The 20,044-nt window shown below is 39.8% G+C and overlaps 1 protein-coding gene across 4 annotated transcripts in view; it reads left to right on the top strand.

Moving 5' to 3' along the window:
• rptor (regulatory associated protein of MTOR, complex 1) overlaps nt 1-20,044 on the top strand; it is a 150,959-nt gene that overhangs the window by 62,679 nt on the left and 68,236 nt on the right. For all 4 annotated transcript variants that reach the window (XM_062387655.1, XM_062387653.1, XM_062387654.1 and 1 more), the window contains exons 7-8: nt 967-1,142; nt 13,645-13,704. In XM_062387655.1, the coding sequence (XP_062243639.1) occupies nt 967-1,142; nt 13,645-13,704 (236 nt within the window). The remainder of the gene's footprint in view (nt 1-966; nt 1,143-13,644; nt 13,705-20,044) is intronic.

Below are 20,044 nucleotides of genomic sequence, written 5' to 3'. Positions count from 1 at the left end.
CCTCTTCTCTTTACCTGACTCTGTATTTCAATTTGAATGTGGTAACCACATTACAGAAGCTCCTGTATAGAATAGACAATTAATCTCTGTAGACAAGGTTCAGTTGATAATACATTTAAATGGGTTTGAACAAAAAAAATGTAGTTCCATTTTTAAAATGAGCTTTAGAATCTCCCTATTATTCAAAGAGAAAAATTTGTTTTTCGGATCATATTTTGGCTTTGACTGATCAGCTCCAAGAGTATATAAAGATCCCCTCCCAGGTTACAATCCCAGCTAGTTTGATGAAAACCATAAAAACATACAGATGAAAACATCTTCTCGACATACAAGGTCAAAATGGAGAAATCAGCACCTCGAGCGTGAAAATCAACAGTAGTAGTGTCATCTGACAGACACAAACACTGGCCTCAAACTAGTTTGCCCTCTTTAAAGTCTAGATGTCTCTCAACCTGCTTCCCGTCTTTTTCCGTCCTTCAGTCATTCATGTCCTCAGACAACAGGTCAGAATTTGGAGCAATTAAATAATTCAGCAATTCATGTCTGAAACTCAGATTCTTTCTGGCATCACTTCCTGCTTTATAGTTGAAATCCTCCTGGTCGGAGATGCCATTTTTACAGGCATGATGCAGAACTGTGGTCACTTGACAAATTCTGTTCAAGTTCGAATGAGTTACTGGACTGCTGTTATTTTTTCATACATTACATGTCGGCCTTTTCACTGGTCTGTAAGCATCGACACAATCTTGAGACCCAATTTCACACATTTTCTAAAATAAAAGCTCTATAATTCAGCTCTATACAAAGCAATGCATCAACAAAACAGGTGTTGTGCTTGTTCTTTGAAGACAAATTGCCGGACAAGAAGGGATTCTATCATACTGTTGCATTGACAGAGGGCAGTACCTGCCGCACTCATGACTGTCTGAGTCCTTTAACAAATGCTGTCATTTTGTGTCTGCTCAGGTGGCAGCCATCAACCCAAGCCACCCACTCGCCCAGATGCCGCTGCCCCCTTCTATGAAGAACTGTATCCAGCTGGCAGCCTGCGAGGCCAGCGAGCTGCTGCCCATGAACCCTGACCTCCCTGCTGACCTGTTCACTTCCTGCCTCACCACGCCCATCAAGATTGCGCTACGATGGTAAAGTCCCTCCCACTTATCTTCCTTCTCTTTGCCACAATTCAGCTTCTGACGACACATACAAAAATAAACCCTGAGGAAATCAATCGATATGTGTTCCACATGCTACATTTAGAATATGCTTTAAATTCACTCTGAGGTTATGAGTTTTTTTTCTGTGAATTTTTTTCACCTATCTGACAGTGTGCTCCATTTAGTGGTGGGGGAAAAAACCTACTCTGGTCAGTATCGCGATATTTTGCACTAGCAATTATATCGATACAGTAGCACAAAGTATTGCAATACAATTTTTTTTTGAATACTTTATTTACAATTTTTTAAATATTATATTAAATATACTATTGAATCGTCATTGTTGCTAATTCCCACCCCTAGCTCCATTAATGAATCAGACTGGGCTTTAAACAGCAGGAGGAGAAACTTTATAACAATGCACAGAAGATGTATGGTTATGGTTTTTCACAGTTGGTAAGGAATATGTCGAAGGATTATTAAGTGCTTTTCTGCTCATTATCTGTTGAGTTTCCCTTGTATTAATTTCTTCTTAATTGAAAAATCAGCACAAGGTTGTTATAATTTTTTAATCAAAAAGTTTATAATAATTTTGACTTTATTTGGGGAATTTTGATTTAATTGCTCGTCCAGGTAACTCTTTATTCGTAATCATGTGTAAAAGGAACGCACGTTTTATCTGACCTGATGTGTCCTGAGCTGAGAGCAAACATTATTCTGTGCACTGACCCTGCTCAGTATTCAGCCATGATGTAAAATATTCAGCTACGATGCTTCATGTAAACCAACATCATCCACAGCGAAGCCGAGATGATGATCCCTGTGGAACCAGCTTCAGTAGAATAGGGGAAAGAAATTCAGGCAAAATTAACACTTAAGTATACAGAGCCTTAACATTAGCTGGTTTTAGTCATGAACTCTCCAGACACATTCACAACACAAAAGAATCTTTGCAAGTGGACATCTTCTTCGGTGTCCTCTATGTGAATGGCTCCTCTTTTATATTTTTATCCTGAGATATTTGTCTATTTAGTTTTTCTCAGTTAGAAACCACATCAATTTTCCCAATTCCCTACGTGAACCCTAGGATAATCTCCTGCTGTATTCTCACAAGGGCTTATTTAAACATTATCCAGAGTTTTTACTCAGGGCTGGTCGGAGAAAGTCCGTAGAATGTCAGCCTCAACTGATGTAGACATTCAAGATAATTTCAGCATATTATCCAGGGTTCAGTGTGTGTCAGAAAAGCATTTTATGACTCTTGAATTAAGCTCTTAATCATCTTTAAGATGTTTCTACATCTTGTGTAATTTCTCTCTGTAGTCGAAGATGGTCAAGAGAAATGGGAGGTACCTGAGCTAAATCTTAAATGCAAATAAATAATTAAAATACTAATTTGATATTTTTGTTAAAACAAAATTCAAAAACCTTTTCTCCACTGCCTTAAAGGGCATTGAGTGTGGATTAATGAGTGTAAGATGTATTTAAATGATTTGTGCAACTGCTACATAACAAAATTTGAGGAGAGGTGAAGGGCACTGAATACCCTATGAAAGCAGCATGATGTATCATCGATTCAGAGGACTGTACTGACGGGGCTTCAAGCTGAGGCAGGAGCACATGAGTTGCGTCAGCCAGTCGACTGTCTTTGGGGCACAGCGAGCGTGGGGTAGCTTTTACGCTCCGGCAAAGATGATTACATCAGCCCCAATCCCCTGTCAACATCAAATTCATACACATACATGAATGTATCATTCTTGGTATTTGCTGTAACTCCCCATCTGCATGTGGGGTGTAATTGCAGAACCGTATCGACAGCTGGCACCTATCTGTTTGTCAGTCGGTTTATTTGTGAGAAGGGCCACACAAAAACAACTGATCAGATTTCCACGACGCTTGGCGGAAGGACGTGGTACGCACCAGGACAGTTTTTTCAGTTTTCCCAGGATCCAATAGATCATATATCTTGATGGGGGAAAAAAGCAGGTGTATTTAGGGTATAGATATTAATGACTGTCTGCAGGTGATCAACTCATCCTGCACAGAACTATGTGCTTACAGTATATTCAGTGTCTCTGCACTGAACCAGGTCCCTTATGTGTCATTAATCATCACCTACCTGCACTGTTCCTTGCATTTTAATGACTGAATTCACTTTGCACACATTAGAAGTCACAAGAATGGTTTAACAAATGTCTAAAGATTTGAAAGCGTTGGATAACTTAAGTTTGTAAGTGAGGATGACAGGTTGCCTTGGGAAGGTGTCTGACCAAACCAGCAGAATTTTTCTTCTCTGCCATAAATGGTGAAAGATTTCGTTTGTCTTCCTCCTCTCTAAATCCACAGCCCGCTTTGACCTTCAGCATAATGAGGTCTCGGTGCTTTGCCATTAATATTGATATTCCCTACCAACAACCCATTATGGAAAATAAGTTGCTAAAAAACTGCTGGATAATATTGACTGAGCTTTTCCTTAATACCCACTTCCTCCAGAAATGGATGTCATTGCTCGCAGGGAGTGTTGGGACCTCTCCTTCCTATTAAGAACGTAGTCGGGGCAGTGTTTCTGTAATGAATTTTACTTGTTGGCTGGTAATGAACTTGGAGAAATTTATTCCTGGATTAGCTTATATTTGCATTATATATGACATTTCCTCACTTAGCCCATATGAGTTTGATAAGCTAATTCAGCACCAACACCAAAGCTTCAAAGTAGAAATAAACCATTTCGTTGAAAATGTATTTAGTCGACTTCTATTTACATTTTGACAGTAACAAAATGTTATGATGATATAAATAGAGATTACTCTATTTCTATCATTGTAACATCTAAAATAAACAAACAACCACACCCTATTGGTCCAAACAATCACATATTTTGTTTGAGTGCGTGTTTGTGTGTATATATATGTATGTACTTAAATCCATTTCTTAAACAAGTAAGTGACATTACTCAGTCAATTACGAACATTAGGATTCTTCTCTACTGCCACACCTAGAATTTGCCATTTTCCCATTATTGTCACTTTTGACTGCTGTTCAGAGGTTTGATTAAAATCCAAGGCCTTGGAGGAGGAAGGTACCGCATGCTGGTGGACATAACTAATTCTACACCTAGTCCACAGCTGCTGCTCAGTGTCCTCCTGTCAGGTTTGGTAGAGAATAACAATTTGATTGAGAAGAGTTCTGATGCACAAAAACCTCCCCACTGGAATAAACAAGCCAGCTATGGTCTGCATTTCCATCAACCTTCTTCCCAGCTTTCTCTGAGATATGGAACTCTTCGAAAGTCTCCCAGGATAATGCCCCTCCCTCTTACCCTGTCCTCCCTCTTCCTATTCTTCATATAGTTAGTTGCTGACTTTCCCATTTGCTTATTATTTCTAAATGAAGACATGCGGAGCTGTCTTCTCTGTAATTTCACACAGCCCCAGAGTGAAAAAGGGTGAAGAGACAATGGAGAAGGGCTGGGGTGGAGTTTGGCAGACTGAGAGTGGGCGGATGCAGGGATTCACTGATGTGCAGGCTTACCTTGGCTTTAAAACTTTAAGAAGATGCACTGAGGGATGGATGATGGGGTTTACACAGAGAGAGAGAGAAATGGGGAATGCCAGGCAGAATGAGTGCATATGTACCTTTCATTGCTCAGCTGAGCAGAAAATCATTACTGACGGAGTGCCATTTTCAAGGGATACCCCCACTAATGCTATATGGGGAGGGATGGAGGAGATGAGCGTCTTAAAATAGAGATGGAGAGAACAGGGTGAAACCAGGGGTTTGCAGGGGATAGATGAAGGAAAATAAAATATTTGTTCATAGACAAATATTTAAGTTCCCTATAGGATGAATGCGTAGCAGTGAAATTATTCTAAAACTTTTCATTTTGCACAACTACCCAGTGCAGGTCGACTTCAAGAATCAAGTTCTGACAAATGAGAAATAATACTTGATAAATTTCAAACACAATTCAAAGTGTTGAGATTATCTGTTCAGCAGCATGAGCTATGATGCTTGATTTACTGAACAGAACATGAAATAGGTCAACATTTGTCATTAAGCAACTATCCCTCGCTGTTATTCTCCCCCTTGTTCCAACAGTAACTCCAAATGTAAAATTAAAAGTCGTATTTGGACTGCCTGTCATAATATTTTATATTCACAGACCATATATTATAATAACTACTTTTTCTGTAGCATCACTGTTTTGGTCAAAGTGTAACATCTGTAACAATAGGATCATAGTGAAATGTGGTAGATTCATGCATGTTGATTAGCAATTAACACTGTGGTGATGCTACAGTCTTGGCTGACCTTTGTTGTTAGTAGTAATCAGTTAATGTTTGAAGATAATGATCATCCTAATAAGATCATCTGCTAATCATCAGCATGTTATCATTAGTTTAATATGTGAGCACACTTACATTAGCATTTCATCAAAGCACCTCTTTACCAGCACATAGCACAGCTTCCCAGAGCAGGAAGCGCAGTCTTAGACCGTTGTTAAAGACCCTAATGTGGCTCCTCATGACCAATAGAAAGATTACTTTGGAGTTACTTATCAGGGAGATGCGAGGGTGCATCACCTCTGTAATTCAGCCCTTTAGGGAGGAAGCAGTCAGCCGCGATGGATCTTTGTAGAATGCAAAGCAGGCTGAGCCAACTCCTTGGCAAGTGCTTCGCTCTCCATCTCTTCAATATTGCACCGATACCACCAGCTCTACACATGCTAACGCAGACCCTGGGGTGCCATGCCTTCCTGCATGTGTGTGAATAATCAGGTGTGCACTTACACAGAGGCAGTGCGCACATGCTGTTAATGCTGATGATGATATGTACATGTAAGTTTTTCAACTCAGCTATGAAACGTACAATGGTGAGATGAAGACGTTTCTAGTTATCTGCATGTTTGTGCTGTAAACAATATGAGTTTTTTTCATGAGCAGCAACACAGATGAAATTTTAATGGGAATGCAGCAGTAAGGGCCCATGTGACACACAAACACACACAACATGCACGCGCGCACACACACACACACACACACACACACACACACACACACACACACACAGAGCTATGTATCTGTCGTTTCCATGTTTCCAGCTTCTATATGTCGAATGAGGAAAAATAAACACTAACAATCGGTATTTATAGCCTGAACACACAGACACAAACCATATTATGTGGAAAAGTGTTGACACATCTATCTTTATTCTCGACGTAGGATCAACAACAGAGGAAATGTTATGTAACACTGCATATATCTTAGTTGACTAGCGTGTGGATACCTTTTTAAGAACACAGCAGGTTTACCGTAGAAAAACACTTCATACATACAGTAAACATGAGACCTCAGCACAATTGTTATACAGCCTGATCATGGAGAAGACTCCCACTCCTGCTTTCAGTTGCATTAAATTTAGGGCACCTTGTCGTAATGCAAGGTCAAAAGTTAATGTGTCACAACCTAAATTAGTTATTTACCATAACTCATCATTGTAGGATAGCTTTAAAAAAATGCTACAAGGCCACTGCAAATATTGAGACATCTCACAAAAAAGCTGTTTGTGAGAGGGCTGCCAATTTGAAAATCTGAAAACACTGACCAACTGACCTAAAACTGAAGAACACCGGGGTCCTCAAATATCCAAGGTTCACTGCATGTTGATCTGTTTTGATAATCAGATTAACTGCATCACATTGGCACAATGTCAACTATTATAGGCCCTTGGTATTTTCAAAGTTTTGGTAAACAAATGTTTACCTGTCTTGTGAACAGTCAAATCCAATTATATTTGTCTTATTCAGTATTGCAAATCAGAGATTTGGCGCAAGGGGCTTCATGTGATCCTGTGTCAAAAGGATTACACAGGTAGAATTGATTTAGGATGGTAGTAGTAGTGGATCTTGATTTCATTTCCCCAAACATTTAGCAACTGAACAAAAGCAACAATTCAGAATTACATGATATTTTGCCAAGATTTGTCACAGGCAAATAATGATTCGCTGGATGCAGTGGGTCTATAACTACCATGGGTGCATCTTTCAGGTGATTATCCTCCCCCTCCATTTAAAAAAAAACTCTGATTTCACCAAAAAAAGCTCAAGACAGTTGTTAAATACAAACAAGCCGTAGCATATTTCCCCAATAGCAGCATAATAATTGATGTAACTAGACCATTCTCCAGTGCTGACACAGTGATGTGGAAGTAGGTCTACCGATGTGGAAATAATGAAGTTGCCATTTGAACCGTACAGCGTGCCTTAAAGTCCCCAAAGGAACTTAGTGGCCAGGGGGGTCTGATGTAGGATAGAGGTGGAGCATGTCTGGGGACTCAACAGTCAGGTTTTGCCCTAAGGTCTCCAACAGGGTAATTTGGCCAAGCCCATAACCTCTTGTAACAGACTCTCTTCTTTTATGTGAACTCTACTGGAGAGATTAACACTGTTCTTTATTGTTACAACTTTTTACAAGAGCACAGAGCATAAACATTTTTCATGGGGATTGATATGGTAATAAGAGAACAGTGAAGATTTAGTAAGAAAAACATTTTACAGTTAAGAAATATAGTTAGTTAGTGCTGTCAGGTGGAACAAACTTATGTTGAGGATTTCTAAATAATACCAAACATACCTTTGGCTTTTTGTACTTTTGTGTTACTTATATCTTCAACATATACTCCTTTACTTCACCACCCATATGATCTAAAGTTCCCCTGGGATGCAGGTGAGACAGTTAAATCTCTTTGTACTAACACACACAATCGTCTATCTAAATAATCATGTCAGCAGGTGAAAACTGCTCATTAATATATATGCACATCAGTAAAGTTTGAATGTGTAACTTTCAGCTGGGAGAAAATGTGCTTGTATCCCTGACAAATCACCAGTCATTGTGTCAACAGGTGTTTTATTATTCACTGCCGGATCCGCTACAGGGTTCGTCTCTGGGTGTCATCATCACGGCAGTCTGTCTCTGTGGTCTTAAGGCAGAAACAGAAACTTTTAATTCCCAAATGAAATATGTATCAGTGAAACTGGAAATGCTGTGTGAATTGTTAAGGATGGAATTCCATGCAAACTGAATAATGCTGTTTAGGCAAGGTCAACATCCCTGTACGTTCAGGAAATGTCCTTTATGAACATTATGTAGCCAGTATACCACAAGCACTACACTCTAAGGTTAATTTAAAATGAAAACAGTAATGAAGCATGATTCTATGCTGATCGGACAGGCCCCAATCCATCTCCGCACTTGTCTTTGTAATGATCAAAGAGCTCAGATTCATCAGAATGTACCATCATTTCAAATGTTGCTATGAAATAAGTCCTTGTACTGCAGCTGCCACTTAATGAGCAGCTTGTTACGAGCTCTTGTAACAATGAGAAATGTGGAAAGAGGCATTTGAAATTAAAATATTCCTTACTTTCCATTTCTTTTTTACTATATATTCTAATATAATCTTGACTCTACACTACAGATCATTTAAAAGTCAAGATCTTTCATTGTGCTCATCAGGCACCATTTATTTTGTCATATGACATTCAATATGACGGTCCTGGAATCTCAGACCAAGAATCCAATCGGCTTTATTTGTGGTCACTGACTACTTGACCTTTGACCAATCAGCGCTCTAAAGGCAGAAGTTGTTGTCAGCAATTTTAATGAATTTCATTTGTCACCTATGGGTGAAAATATATTTTTTAAACATCCCAAACCATTCCTGCAGGATAATCCACTTCCTTATCTGCATCCATCATAACACTTGTTTAAAAAGAGACCAGACACAGTTAATAAAAGTCAAGGACAAGTATAAACACAAATGAGAAGCAGGTCTAGAGATGTGGATGAAGTTTTAAAAGCCATCAGACACAAAGTCCTGGCTAAACAAGAGGCAGAGGAAAGAATGTCAGGAACCTTGATATTGACAGTTGATTTCAGCTGCAGTCCTCAGCTACAGCTGCTAACTCTTCAGAACCAGCTTCACACCACCTTCGGCTTGGAAGATTTCTGGGGGCAGAGTCCTTCAAGAACCATTCCACATTAGGTTTTCTGAGTGTATTTTAAAATGGTGTACTTGAAGGATTTATTCAATTTAAACTTAAATATTCAATGTAGGATTTTAGGGCTAAATAGCTAGGATAGCAAATGTCAAAAATCATTGACCAGATCAGGATTTGTTATAAAAGGTAGTAAAACGTTTTATTTAATTGAATAAGAAATTACTGCTCATATTTAACAAAACAGTAATTTCTTACAAAGTGTGATTTATCTCATTTATATAAGAGGTCAGTAACATAGCAGATTGGATTTGTGGTTGCCCGTTTGCCTTCTAGCCTACTACTGATCGAGATGGTGACTTGCGACAGGAGGCCGATTGAAGGAGTAATGAGCTGTAGATCCGGCCCTGAGGGGGCCACTCTGCTGCTCCCGCTCCTCCTCCACCTCCCACCTCAGTAGCAGCATAGTAGTTTCCTCACACAACTTCCACTTCATTTCCCTCCTCAGTGTTTAATATGTACAAGCCCACTCCTACCCTGTCCTCCCAGCACTCACTCTCTCCTATTCATCGATCCAATTACAGTTTGGCCACCTCACTCTCTGTTGGTAATAATCCCTCAATTTCCTCTTCATCTCTGGCCTTCAGCCCCTCGGTTCTCCTGTCAACTCATCTGTGCCCTCTTCATCACAGGAACTCTCAGTTCACCAGCCATAGCTGTTGGTGCAGCCTTAAGTTTGCTCACTCATAATAGTTTGAAGAAGATCAAAAGCTTTTGATGAGTTACTGCTGAGTTTTGCCATGTAATAAGTTAGAGCCCAGACAAACCTCAGCTCACCTCTACTGTTCACTTTTCTGGGAACAGTTTATCAGCTTCATATTAGTATCTGTTCTCACTCATTGTTTTTTTTTCTTCTTTTACCACGAGACATAACTAATTTAGTTCAGTGGTTATTTTCTTCCAATAAGTTTTTCTACGTGAAACTTTCCAGGTGTTGTAGAACACCTCCATGTTTCAGAACACCTCCACCACTGACATTAATGGGAGGGTATGTAAGTCATCAACAAAAAATTGGACATTTAATTCCATTTCTGAGAGAAGACGTAAGTTAACCAATTTGCTCATTCCCGAAAATGATGATTTTGCATTTTTTGATTATATAAACTATTCTTTCAAATCTTCACTTGGCTTACACTGATAACATTTCTCGCGCTTGAAAAAAATCTGTCTGTTGGTCAAAGGCTACCACTTTGATTCAGATTTGACAACAACTTTACTCGTGGGCCTCCAGGATGTCAAAGTTGTCAAGTTTGCAGTGAAATATGTCAACATCTACTATATCTTAGATATCCAGTATTCAACTATAATCTCCACTATGTTGACAATTTTAAATTTGAGTAAATAGTTTTTAGATGGATGGTCTCCAAAACAATCTGCAATTGAAAGTAATGTATCACATTGACCCATGCAAAAATTAACATTTCATAACCACCTTGTTTGTTTTGGAACTTCTGTCTTTTCAGTTTAGTCCCAACTGAAACAAGTGTTATGACCAAAAGAGGTGGTCGCGGTTCAGATCAAACTGAGCCGCGGTCCGGTTTGTTTGTAATGTGAAACCACTTTTTTGGATAGTTCTGATAGTTCTTAATCTTAATCTTCATTCAGCATTAAACAGTAGAATAATAAAAAGGCTATGTACTGTGCCTGAAGCGGATGATTTGTGTAGTCATACAATAATGATGTTACAGTGGCAAAGAAATGAATGGGTTCATTTGTTTTTTCCATTGACACAGAAAGACTACTGCATGGAGAATTGTCAAGCAAACCTATTCATGTCAAGTATACGTGGATGAAGCCCATGTAGGGATGAAAGACATACCTATATCATTAGTAAATCTTAGGTGTGAAAACATCCTGAGTTGTTTCTGACATTACTCTTTACTGAACCAGCGGGAAGCTACTGATTGTTGATGATATCCTGTGAAGTTGATCAAGAGGTAGATTTCAGACACACACTTATGGTTGTGAAAACCAGAACAATTATTCAGGAGGAAACTGTAGTGTTAAAACCAGGCTGATCTGAGTGTCATTTGCATATCAGCCCTTATGGGAAAGAAGCAGTCAAGCGATGAATATCTTGTGAAAACCAAAGAAGACTGAACCAACTCCTCAACAAGCGTGTGCTTCCATCTCTTCAATAGCACCCCCCAGCTCTCAACATGCTAACCCTGCTGCTGGGCCTCTGTGGTTTCCTATATTCACGAGACTCAGAAAATACATGTATTTCTAATTCAAAGCTAAAGCAAGCTGTCCTCATCATCTCAGGCTGACAAATGCATATTAGCACCTATATTTACTGCATTGAATGCATCTGTACTGCACTCAATTGATAGGGTATGTAGTGTCGTGAGATTTGAAAAGATACAGTGCAACCACGATAAAGACTCTCCCTACTTGTGTCATGGCTTTGATTCAAACCAAAACAAAGTGCAAAGGATTTTCTTTATTTCTTATATGACCCTTTTGCATTATGTGGATTCATACTTGTAACATGTGCATTTCTGCCTTGTTCCACCATTAACCCTTTTTTTCAGAGCAGAGCTGCTGGACAACGTTTATTTTGCTGTAGCCACAGGGAGAAAATTCAGCTGTTTGCTAGTTTCACACATCAATTATCTCTGCTTACAACTTAGCATGAGCACGTTCTTGTTTTAAAGTCAAACAGTAATTTGAAATGTATTCTTTAAATATGTCTGCACTGTTTACTTTGGCCCGTCTGTCTTTTCTGCTGGACTCTATTCGTATTTAATCATCCGTGTTTATATCGTTTCCCCTTTTATATTAAACAAACAAAAATAAAAACAAGATAATCTCTTGTCCAATTAGAAAAAGTGAACAGAGAGGTTGTGCTGTACTGGGGAAAATGATGGTGTAACTGATGCTTTTCGTATCATTTGTCAAACGTTTGGCACATACCAAAACAGATTTTTTTGCCCTCAATTTGTTGCCAATCAGCATCACAACTTGCCCTGCTGGCATCCGTCCTCCTCTTCGCTCCGTGAGTGTCAGGCCCTCTTGGCGCCCGTGCTGTTCTTAAAAGAGATCGTAAGTCCCACTGCTGCCATGTGGGATCTCATTATTCTCTAGCAGCAGGAAGAACCTTTGAAAGTGAGTACCACAGCTTACGTCACAGTCAGGGTGGATCAATTGTTGGAGACAAATTCCCAATCCCTCCATGACTTCTATTATTTTTGAACTGCCTCCAGGCGTGATGCTGGCTTCATGCTCTGGTGGAAAAAACGGAATCACTCGTACTCAATAACCAATCATAGATGACGGCTGACAGAAAAGTGTAAAAGACAAAAAAAGTGTTGACGGTTAGATTTTTATTCTATCACTGTCATTTTTTGAGAGATCAGTTTGACTCAATCTATTTATATCTTTACGGCAACTAAATTTAATTAGACATGTTTGTCATATTTGAGTCTGGACATCTGGAGCCATTATGACCAAAGGCCTTGTAACTTATAATGATGGTTGAGCTAGCTGTCCAACTTAAGCTTCAATAAATGAATTAGATCTACTTTTTTCATACAGTAGTTATTTATTACATGGTTAGTTCTACCAACCTTTCCCGCTCTACACCTCGATTAGGTGTGGAGCAGTCGTCCTCAAACCCGAAGGTCGGAAGTTCGATTCCCAGTCTTCTCGATCTGCATGCCGAAGTGTCCTTGGGCAAGATGCCCTTCAGAGAACAAGAAAGTGCTGTTAATAGATGCACTGTGTGAATGGGTGAATATTAAACTGTACTGTAAAGCGCTGTGAGTGGTCATCAAGACTAGAAAAGCGCTATATAAATACAAATCCATTTACCAAGGAGGGTAATTGTTAAACATTCATCAAGTTTCATGTGGCTAGGAACAAGACTCAGACAAATCCTGATATTGCTTTGTCTCTGCTGGATGCGGAAACAGTTTGCTTAAGTCTTTCTTTATACAGTGTTCCCTGCAGGTCATGTGTGACTGACACACAAAAAGTAGACGCACGAATGCATGCACACACACTCCTGCTCTGCTCCAGGTGTGTGATGACTCGCAGTGGGCTCGGCCCGGTGCTGTGCGGCTGTCACGCTCTGAGTGACGACCCGCTGTGACTTACAGCTGGCCCGACCTGTCAGAGCTAACCACGCGCAGTAAACAGTAACCCCCATGCCAGACATTTCAGAAATATTACTCTGCGTGTCCCGCTGTCTGCCCCCTCCCCTCTGACTGTAGCTCAGCCAAAACACACTCATCAAAGGGCTAAGCGGTTGTAATATGTGAAGCTTTTGTTTCTTCTTTGAGTGTTTTATCTGCTCATTGTCTCTTTCGCGGGTCATATAATTTGTACTGTACAAACCCAATTCCTTTTTTTTGTTGCTTTTCTAGTCTGTGAGCTCATCTTGTTTCTGACCCTAATCTGCAATTTTCCCCTGTCTGCTTTTGCCCCCAGGTTTTGTATGCAGAAGAGTGCCAAATTGGTGCCAGGGGTGACGTTGGACCTCATTGAGAAGTAAGTGGCACTCCACCAGCATCCCCCAAAAACTCTATTTCTCTCTTCCTCTCTCTTTGGAGGGTTGTAGTTGAGAGAAGTCATTATCCTATCTTCCTCAAGTCTGTCTCGCCCTGTCTGTCTTCCTGTCGTTGTCTTTCGCTCTCTCCTCGCTGTCAGCCCTCGCTGTGTTGTTTTCCACCTGCAGGTATAATTCTCTGCCTTTGTTTTCCCCTCACAGTGAAAGCAGCAGTAGTTTGGCAGATTTAAAGCCCCACATTTCTTCAATAAACTCCCGGGTGCCAAGCGGCTGAGCGCAGAACATCTCTTGCTCTTAGGCATACACTGTCGCACTGATATTAGCGCTCAATATGGATGTCGTATCCAAAGTTTTAGTTGTTTCCCAGAACAATCAGGAGTGGCTCCCCCTAACACCACCCCACCAACCCCTGCTTATGTGCAGGGTAGAGTAAAATGTCACCCATGAAATAAGATTGCCGAAAGGGCTTTGGTAGTTGAACTATGTCACTTAAAAGCACTGTTATATAGTCTTTGCAGGATCTGTTTGTTTTCTTCTCTCACGCACACACACACTAACCCTTACCCTCAGTCAAGCTTTGACAGAACTGTACATTTTTTGTAGGGCTTTATTTTAAAAGGGCTTATAATGAATTACATAATAAGGTGCATAGTTTATAGTTTATATAACACAATTTGAACAATCTTACTTTTGTTAATGCAACCTGAACACTTGCTCTAGTCTAGCCATTTTCTTGATTAATTCAGGCTAATTAAACATAGTCCATAGCAGAAATTCCATTAGTGAAGCAGCTGAGTTATTATTTCATACTCTGTTCTTCTAGGTTTCCCTTCACAACACGTACACAGTGTTCTTATTTTATCATTAATTTCACGCACTTCTACTTTGCTGCCTTTTCATTTGCTTCAAAGCTGTTTTCAATGGATGTCTACTCATCCTGCACAGATGTTTTGTTCAAAATGGCCTTTACAGGCTCAAATGACATGATAACTCTTTCCTGGTCGACCAACTAAAAGTGAAAAAGTTGAAGACACTGTTTCTGTATTTTGTTTGAAATGGTTCTGTGCAGAAGAACTAAACGTGACCCATCATAGCACAGACAATGGCCCTTCTCTGTTTTGTTACCTGGCCTTTAGCATGAACCAGCATTGATTTGGTCATGCTGGGCACAGCTGTTCTTTGATTCTTTTCTTTTTTTGGTGATCAACTTCTTAAAAAAGATGATATTGTTATTTTGCTTCTTTTTTTGTTCTATTCCCAAACTCATTCCAATATTTAGTCACACTCTGAAATAACTTTCAGTCGAAAGTTTGGTTTTAACTTCATCAAATGCCTCCACAGACTGCAGGTAGTTATTTGGATGATGAGGAGGAATATGTCTTACAATACAGTTTTTTTTTTATTTCAGCATTCCACATATAATATGATTGAAACTACGTCCAGAAGATGTGATCCAGCCACATGTAGTTACGTAATTGACCCATGAAAGTGTTACCAGATAGTTTGTGGTTAATTTACAGGTTCACTGTCAACTTTTTTCCCATTCTTACATATATCATCCATAAATATAACGTGTTTCTTTTTCACCTTCCTACATTAGTAGAAACCTATTGGTCGCTGTTCTTCTTCTTTTAGCACTTAATTAACTTGCCATCAGTTTGGCTTTCATCTTTTTATTTTAACACACTTTCCCCTATTCCTTTTCCCGTTCTCTCCTGTGGATGCATATTACGCAGGAAATGCCCTTGTACTGTACACAAAACTTCCACTGAGCGACTCCCAATGCAGGATGGGAAACCACTAGAGTGATGACGAACACCTTTGAAGAAATAAGCCCCTTCATCCATTCTCAATTATACGATGTCGGACATCATGGAGTTCTTCATTCATGCTCAAGCTCTCACTCCCTTTTCATCTCTTTTTATCTTTCCCACCAGGAAAAACAAAGGGCATCTGTAAAGAGGGGTAAGGTTAGTTATGAGCCACATTGCAGTAAGGAGAGTCTTAGAACCCACAAGCGCCACAATAATTTACATCAGAGAGAATTCCATCCTCTCATTCTTGTGAAGGACGTGTGCAGAACACTGTCCAATGTCAGTCTGCTACAACACAATGAGACTCGCTACAATCAGTCTGACCCACACCCAAACGTACAGTCACTAATCATTTGAAGGACTAGAATTATGTCGAATAAAAAGCAACACACTCTATAGAATCACTGAGTGCAATTCCACTTTATTGAAGGTTTGATAATTGCCTTTCAGTATGTAGAGCCATGACAAACCCCCCCCAAAAAAAGCCGCACCATCCATTTAAAAACTGCAGATCAGTTATGTTTTGGAAGATCCGGTGTACTGCTCTTTGTGTTCGCTGTCTTCTACAATCGCCTAGAAAAGTCGTTAAGGATAAAAGAAAGAGTTCTCCCAGCAACAAAAATTGCTGACCTTTTCTGTTTTGGTTCAGGTGCTGAAATTGAATTTGAGATGATGTCAGTTCGAGACAATATCGAAAAACAGTAAATCTGAAATTCATGAGAAAGATGACCTTGAGTTGATGAGCGTGGGGATATCAAGGGTGAGGCTCTATGCTGGAAGAAGATCAAATCTATTATACGATTAGAAATGTCCTTACAGTTTAAAAGTTAAAAAACGTGTTCTAAAAAAGGTAAAATAATAACAAATCAAAAAAAAGGGGTTAAAGAAAAGTAAAATTACTGGCACAGTAAAGCTTTTTCCTCTCAGTGTTGATGTGTCAGCTCAACTCTGTAGGGAGGTCGGTGGCATCCCTGATGCTTAAGTTGCTATTTCTGTTCATTGCATGTCCAGCGTGTTGTACAGACGGCTAAATGTTGACTCAGCTGATTTTTGTCACAGTTAAATAATGGATAGTCTCAGAGCTCATAAAAGAAAAATGGCACTACACTCGTTTGCCATCTCACCTCTTCGCTGTATAACTTTGGGCTAGCACATTAAAGTCAAATGCCAAAGTTAAACATTATTCATGGGATGTTTCTCGCCAAAACATGAAATATCACAGTAGCTGCAGTTTGTAAAAGTGTTCAGTAATCATCATATTGATTAAAGTAATACATATATATATATATATATATATATATTACAGTCTGAAGACTGTAATGTAAAAAGTGTTGCTCATAGTGAGGAAATAACTAGGGCTGCAACTAAAGATTATTTTGAGAATGGATTATTTAGATTAATTGATTTTTAATCAGATAAAAAGACAAAAACTACACAACAATTACAACAACTGTACAATGCTTGTTTATGTATTATTTACATCTGCAACGGAATAATAATAATCCCAATTTCAAATATCTACAATTTTATTCTGACTTTTAACTGAAGTTAATGATGTCTACAACCCTAGGCTCAGTTCCATTCCATTCTCAAACATAATTAAGGTTAAATTAAGGCGAGATATCTTGACCTGGAATTTAAGATATTAATACATTCAACTGAAATGTAGATATCTATAGCGAGAAACCACACACATCAATAAAAAAAGTAGTTTGAATCCTACTATGTCATTACAGATGTTGAAAGGATTTGAGTAATTAAATAGGGTTAATGATTGTTTTGTAGTGAATGTGACTTGCATAATTCACCCTTGTTCTTAGTGTAGTTCTATACACTGTTTTATACTGTTATTTAATTAATATGTTAAGTATGACTGTGCCGGGACCGTGTCCCTTTAAATATATATGTGCGTCATGACGTCAAGCCCAGTGCCTGCTGGGTAACGTGATGATGTGAGAGCCCAAGGCTTGCTGGGTATTAAAGCGCCATTTTGTTTGTTGTTGCGCAGCTACAATAATAAACAGGACACAGACTTGTGTTCCCAACTTCAAGAATTGTTTTCTGCGTTTGAATGCAATTCCCACAGTTTAGACAGTTCATAATAATGTTTTACATACTTTATTTAAAAATTCCTACTATTCGCTGTAGTAGTCAATGTTCCCACAATGTGATGACTCACTGCTGTATCTTAGTGGTGCTTGTCCTTTTCAAACATTGACTCCAGGCACTGGATTGGCTAGTTTACTGCCCAAACCTCAGGAGATGCTGACACAGAGTGTGCGATGCATTATAACAGACCTGACTAATCGATAACTAAATTAATCAAATATCTTTATAACCGATTATAATCAATTTGTTACAGCCCTAATATTATCAAAAAACACTGCAGTTCCCCTCACTACCATGTAGCCTTTAAGCCTTTTTTAGTTCTGTGTGCCACAAAGCTTAAGCTTTATCGAGAGTTCGGACAAATGTCTTAAATCCATATCCTTCTGCATAAAACATTCAAAACTATAATACTTTAAATCCAGCATTTTTGACATCCATGTTAACTTGTTACTACTTCTCTGCTGTGTTTGCTGGCACATTACTGTGCTCAGTGTGAAAACCTTGGCACACTGGCAGGGAAGATAACCTGATGACCTGCTCATTGAAAAACTGAACTTTTCAAAGTGCCACAGGAGTTCAGAACATTGCAATTTAGGGTTGGTAATCCTGCAAAAGCTTGCAAGTGCAGGCAAGTCTGATGCAACTGAAACATCCCGCCTCCTCCTGTCAGCCCTCTCATCACAGAGCCCCCAAAACACATGAACATGCACTGACTGACAACTGCTTAGAGCCGACTTTTTGGTGGCTCGACGCTAACCTCTGGCCATTGTCTGCTTCTGCTCAGAACTCTGGTTCGCAGTGAGAGCACGGGCAGGCCGTGGGCATGTAGGCAGCTTGGTTAGTCGTGTTTGTTAAGGTGCTGCATACACTGAACCACGCAGCTCCTCCGTGCTTTTCCGGAGGTGTTGCATGTGTGAACGCAAATGTCAGATTGAGACGCTCCACACTTTCTGCTCACTTTTTCTACCTGACCTCATTCTAAATCAATGTCAGTGACAGCGGTTTAGGTTTTAGTACCTTGCTATGCTGCCTTTGAGGGGAGAACAATGCAACTCTAACTGTTTTCATAGTTGTGATGATAAAATGAAAGGCTGTATAAATGCTAGTCAATGCAATCTAGACACATTTCATTGTAACGTTATTGTCGCTACCATAGCAGCACAGTAAATCATCAGCTGACTGTGGTATCCTAGCAACAACAACAGCAGCACAATCACACTGGGTTGCTCTGTAACGGAGAGTGATTCAGTGAAGCTCAATAATGAGCCAACAGTCTCACACATGCTCAAGGAAGCTTTTTGCCTTTGTCATCATTTTGCTGAACACGAGCATTACACTCAATGACCAATCATCGGGCTCATATTCACCCCTCAAAAGGTCACACATGCTGGAAGCCATGTGTGAAGCGCTCATCGCTCCTATGAAGATTACAGCCATTTGTTGTAAGAGGGATTGAACATAATGTCAGTCTTGAGTAGTTGTGTGCTGTTGATTTGTTGATTAATTTAATCATTCCTTTTTTTCCGCTCCATCTGTGCACTCTTCTGTCTCTGCTTCCCACATACATCCAACACGCATTCTGCCTGAATCAATCACAATAGCCTTTCACATAAGAGAGTCACAACGCTGCCTGCGTGTGGATTTTACCTGCTTACAAGCTCAATGATCTCTGGCCGTTAACCCTCACACTCTATCGCACAAAGTGTCTCTTCCCTTTCATCTCACTTGGAGCTGACTCATGTGGTCACGGGTTGATCCCCGTTCACAGCCTCCCTCTGTGTCTTTCACAGCGAGTCTCTGCTGCTCGTAAGGCCGACTCGGCTCCCTGGTGTCTGATGCAGTCCGACATTGTGCTCCACTCAGCGGGGGGGTCCTGAAGGAATCCTATCACTGTGATAGCTCGTTAGCATTTTACTACTGAAGACGGACGTTATATGACTCTATATACATCTTGTATGTAAATGCTGTATGTCCTCCACATAGACATCATAGAGAATAGGCTGCTCCACAGCATCAACCCCCAAAACGGTAGAGATTTATCTCTTTGCTCCAACTTTTACAAGGACCCTGCTCACGTCTAGGATCTTATATGTAAACATTCTCAAATTGGTTCTTGATGCATCTGAGGACAGGGTTTTAATCATCATACCAGTATTTCTGCTCCATCAGTATTCATGGCATCAAACATGACAGAATTGATCAAACTGGAGACGTATCGGGTAACAGTGGATGTGGTTTCATTTACTGACCTATGCACATATCTGTTTAGTGTGTCTCACACACACATCATAACACAGCTCACATGCAGCGCTGCACTGTACTTTAATGCCTCAACACGAGTGGCTGGAGGATTTATGTTTTCTGGTTGTCCTACTGTCCATCTCATTCTTATGAACAC

Source organism: Platichthys flesus, chromosome 5 (genome assembly GCF_949316205.1).
Source record: "Platichthys flesus chromosome 5, fPlaFle2.1, whole genome shotgun sequence".
In the NCBI taxonomy this organism is placed as follows: domain Eukaryota; kingdom Metazoa; phylum Chordata; class Actinopteri; order Pleuronectiformes; family Pleuronectidae; genus Platichthys; species Platichthys flesus.
The sequence above is the reverse complement of the archived record's forward strand: the minus strand, read 5'-3'. Positions and strand labels throughout refer to the sequence as shown.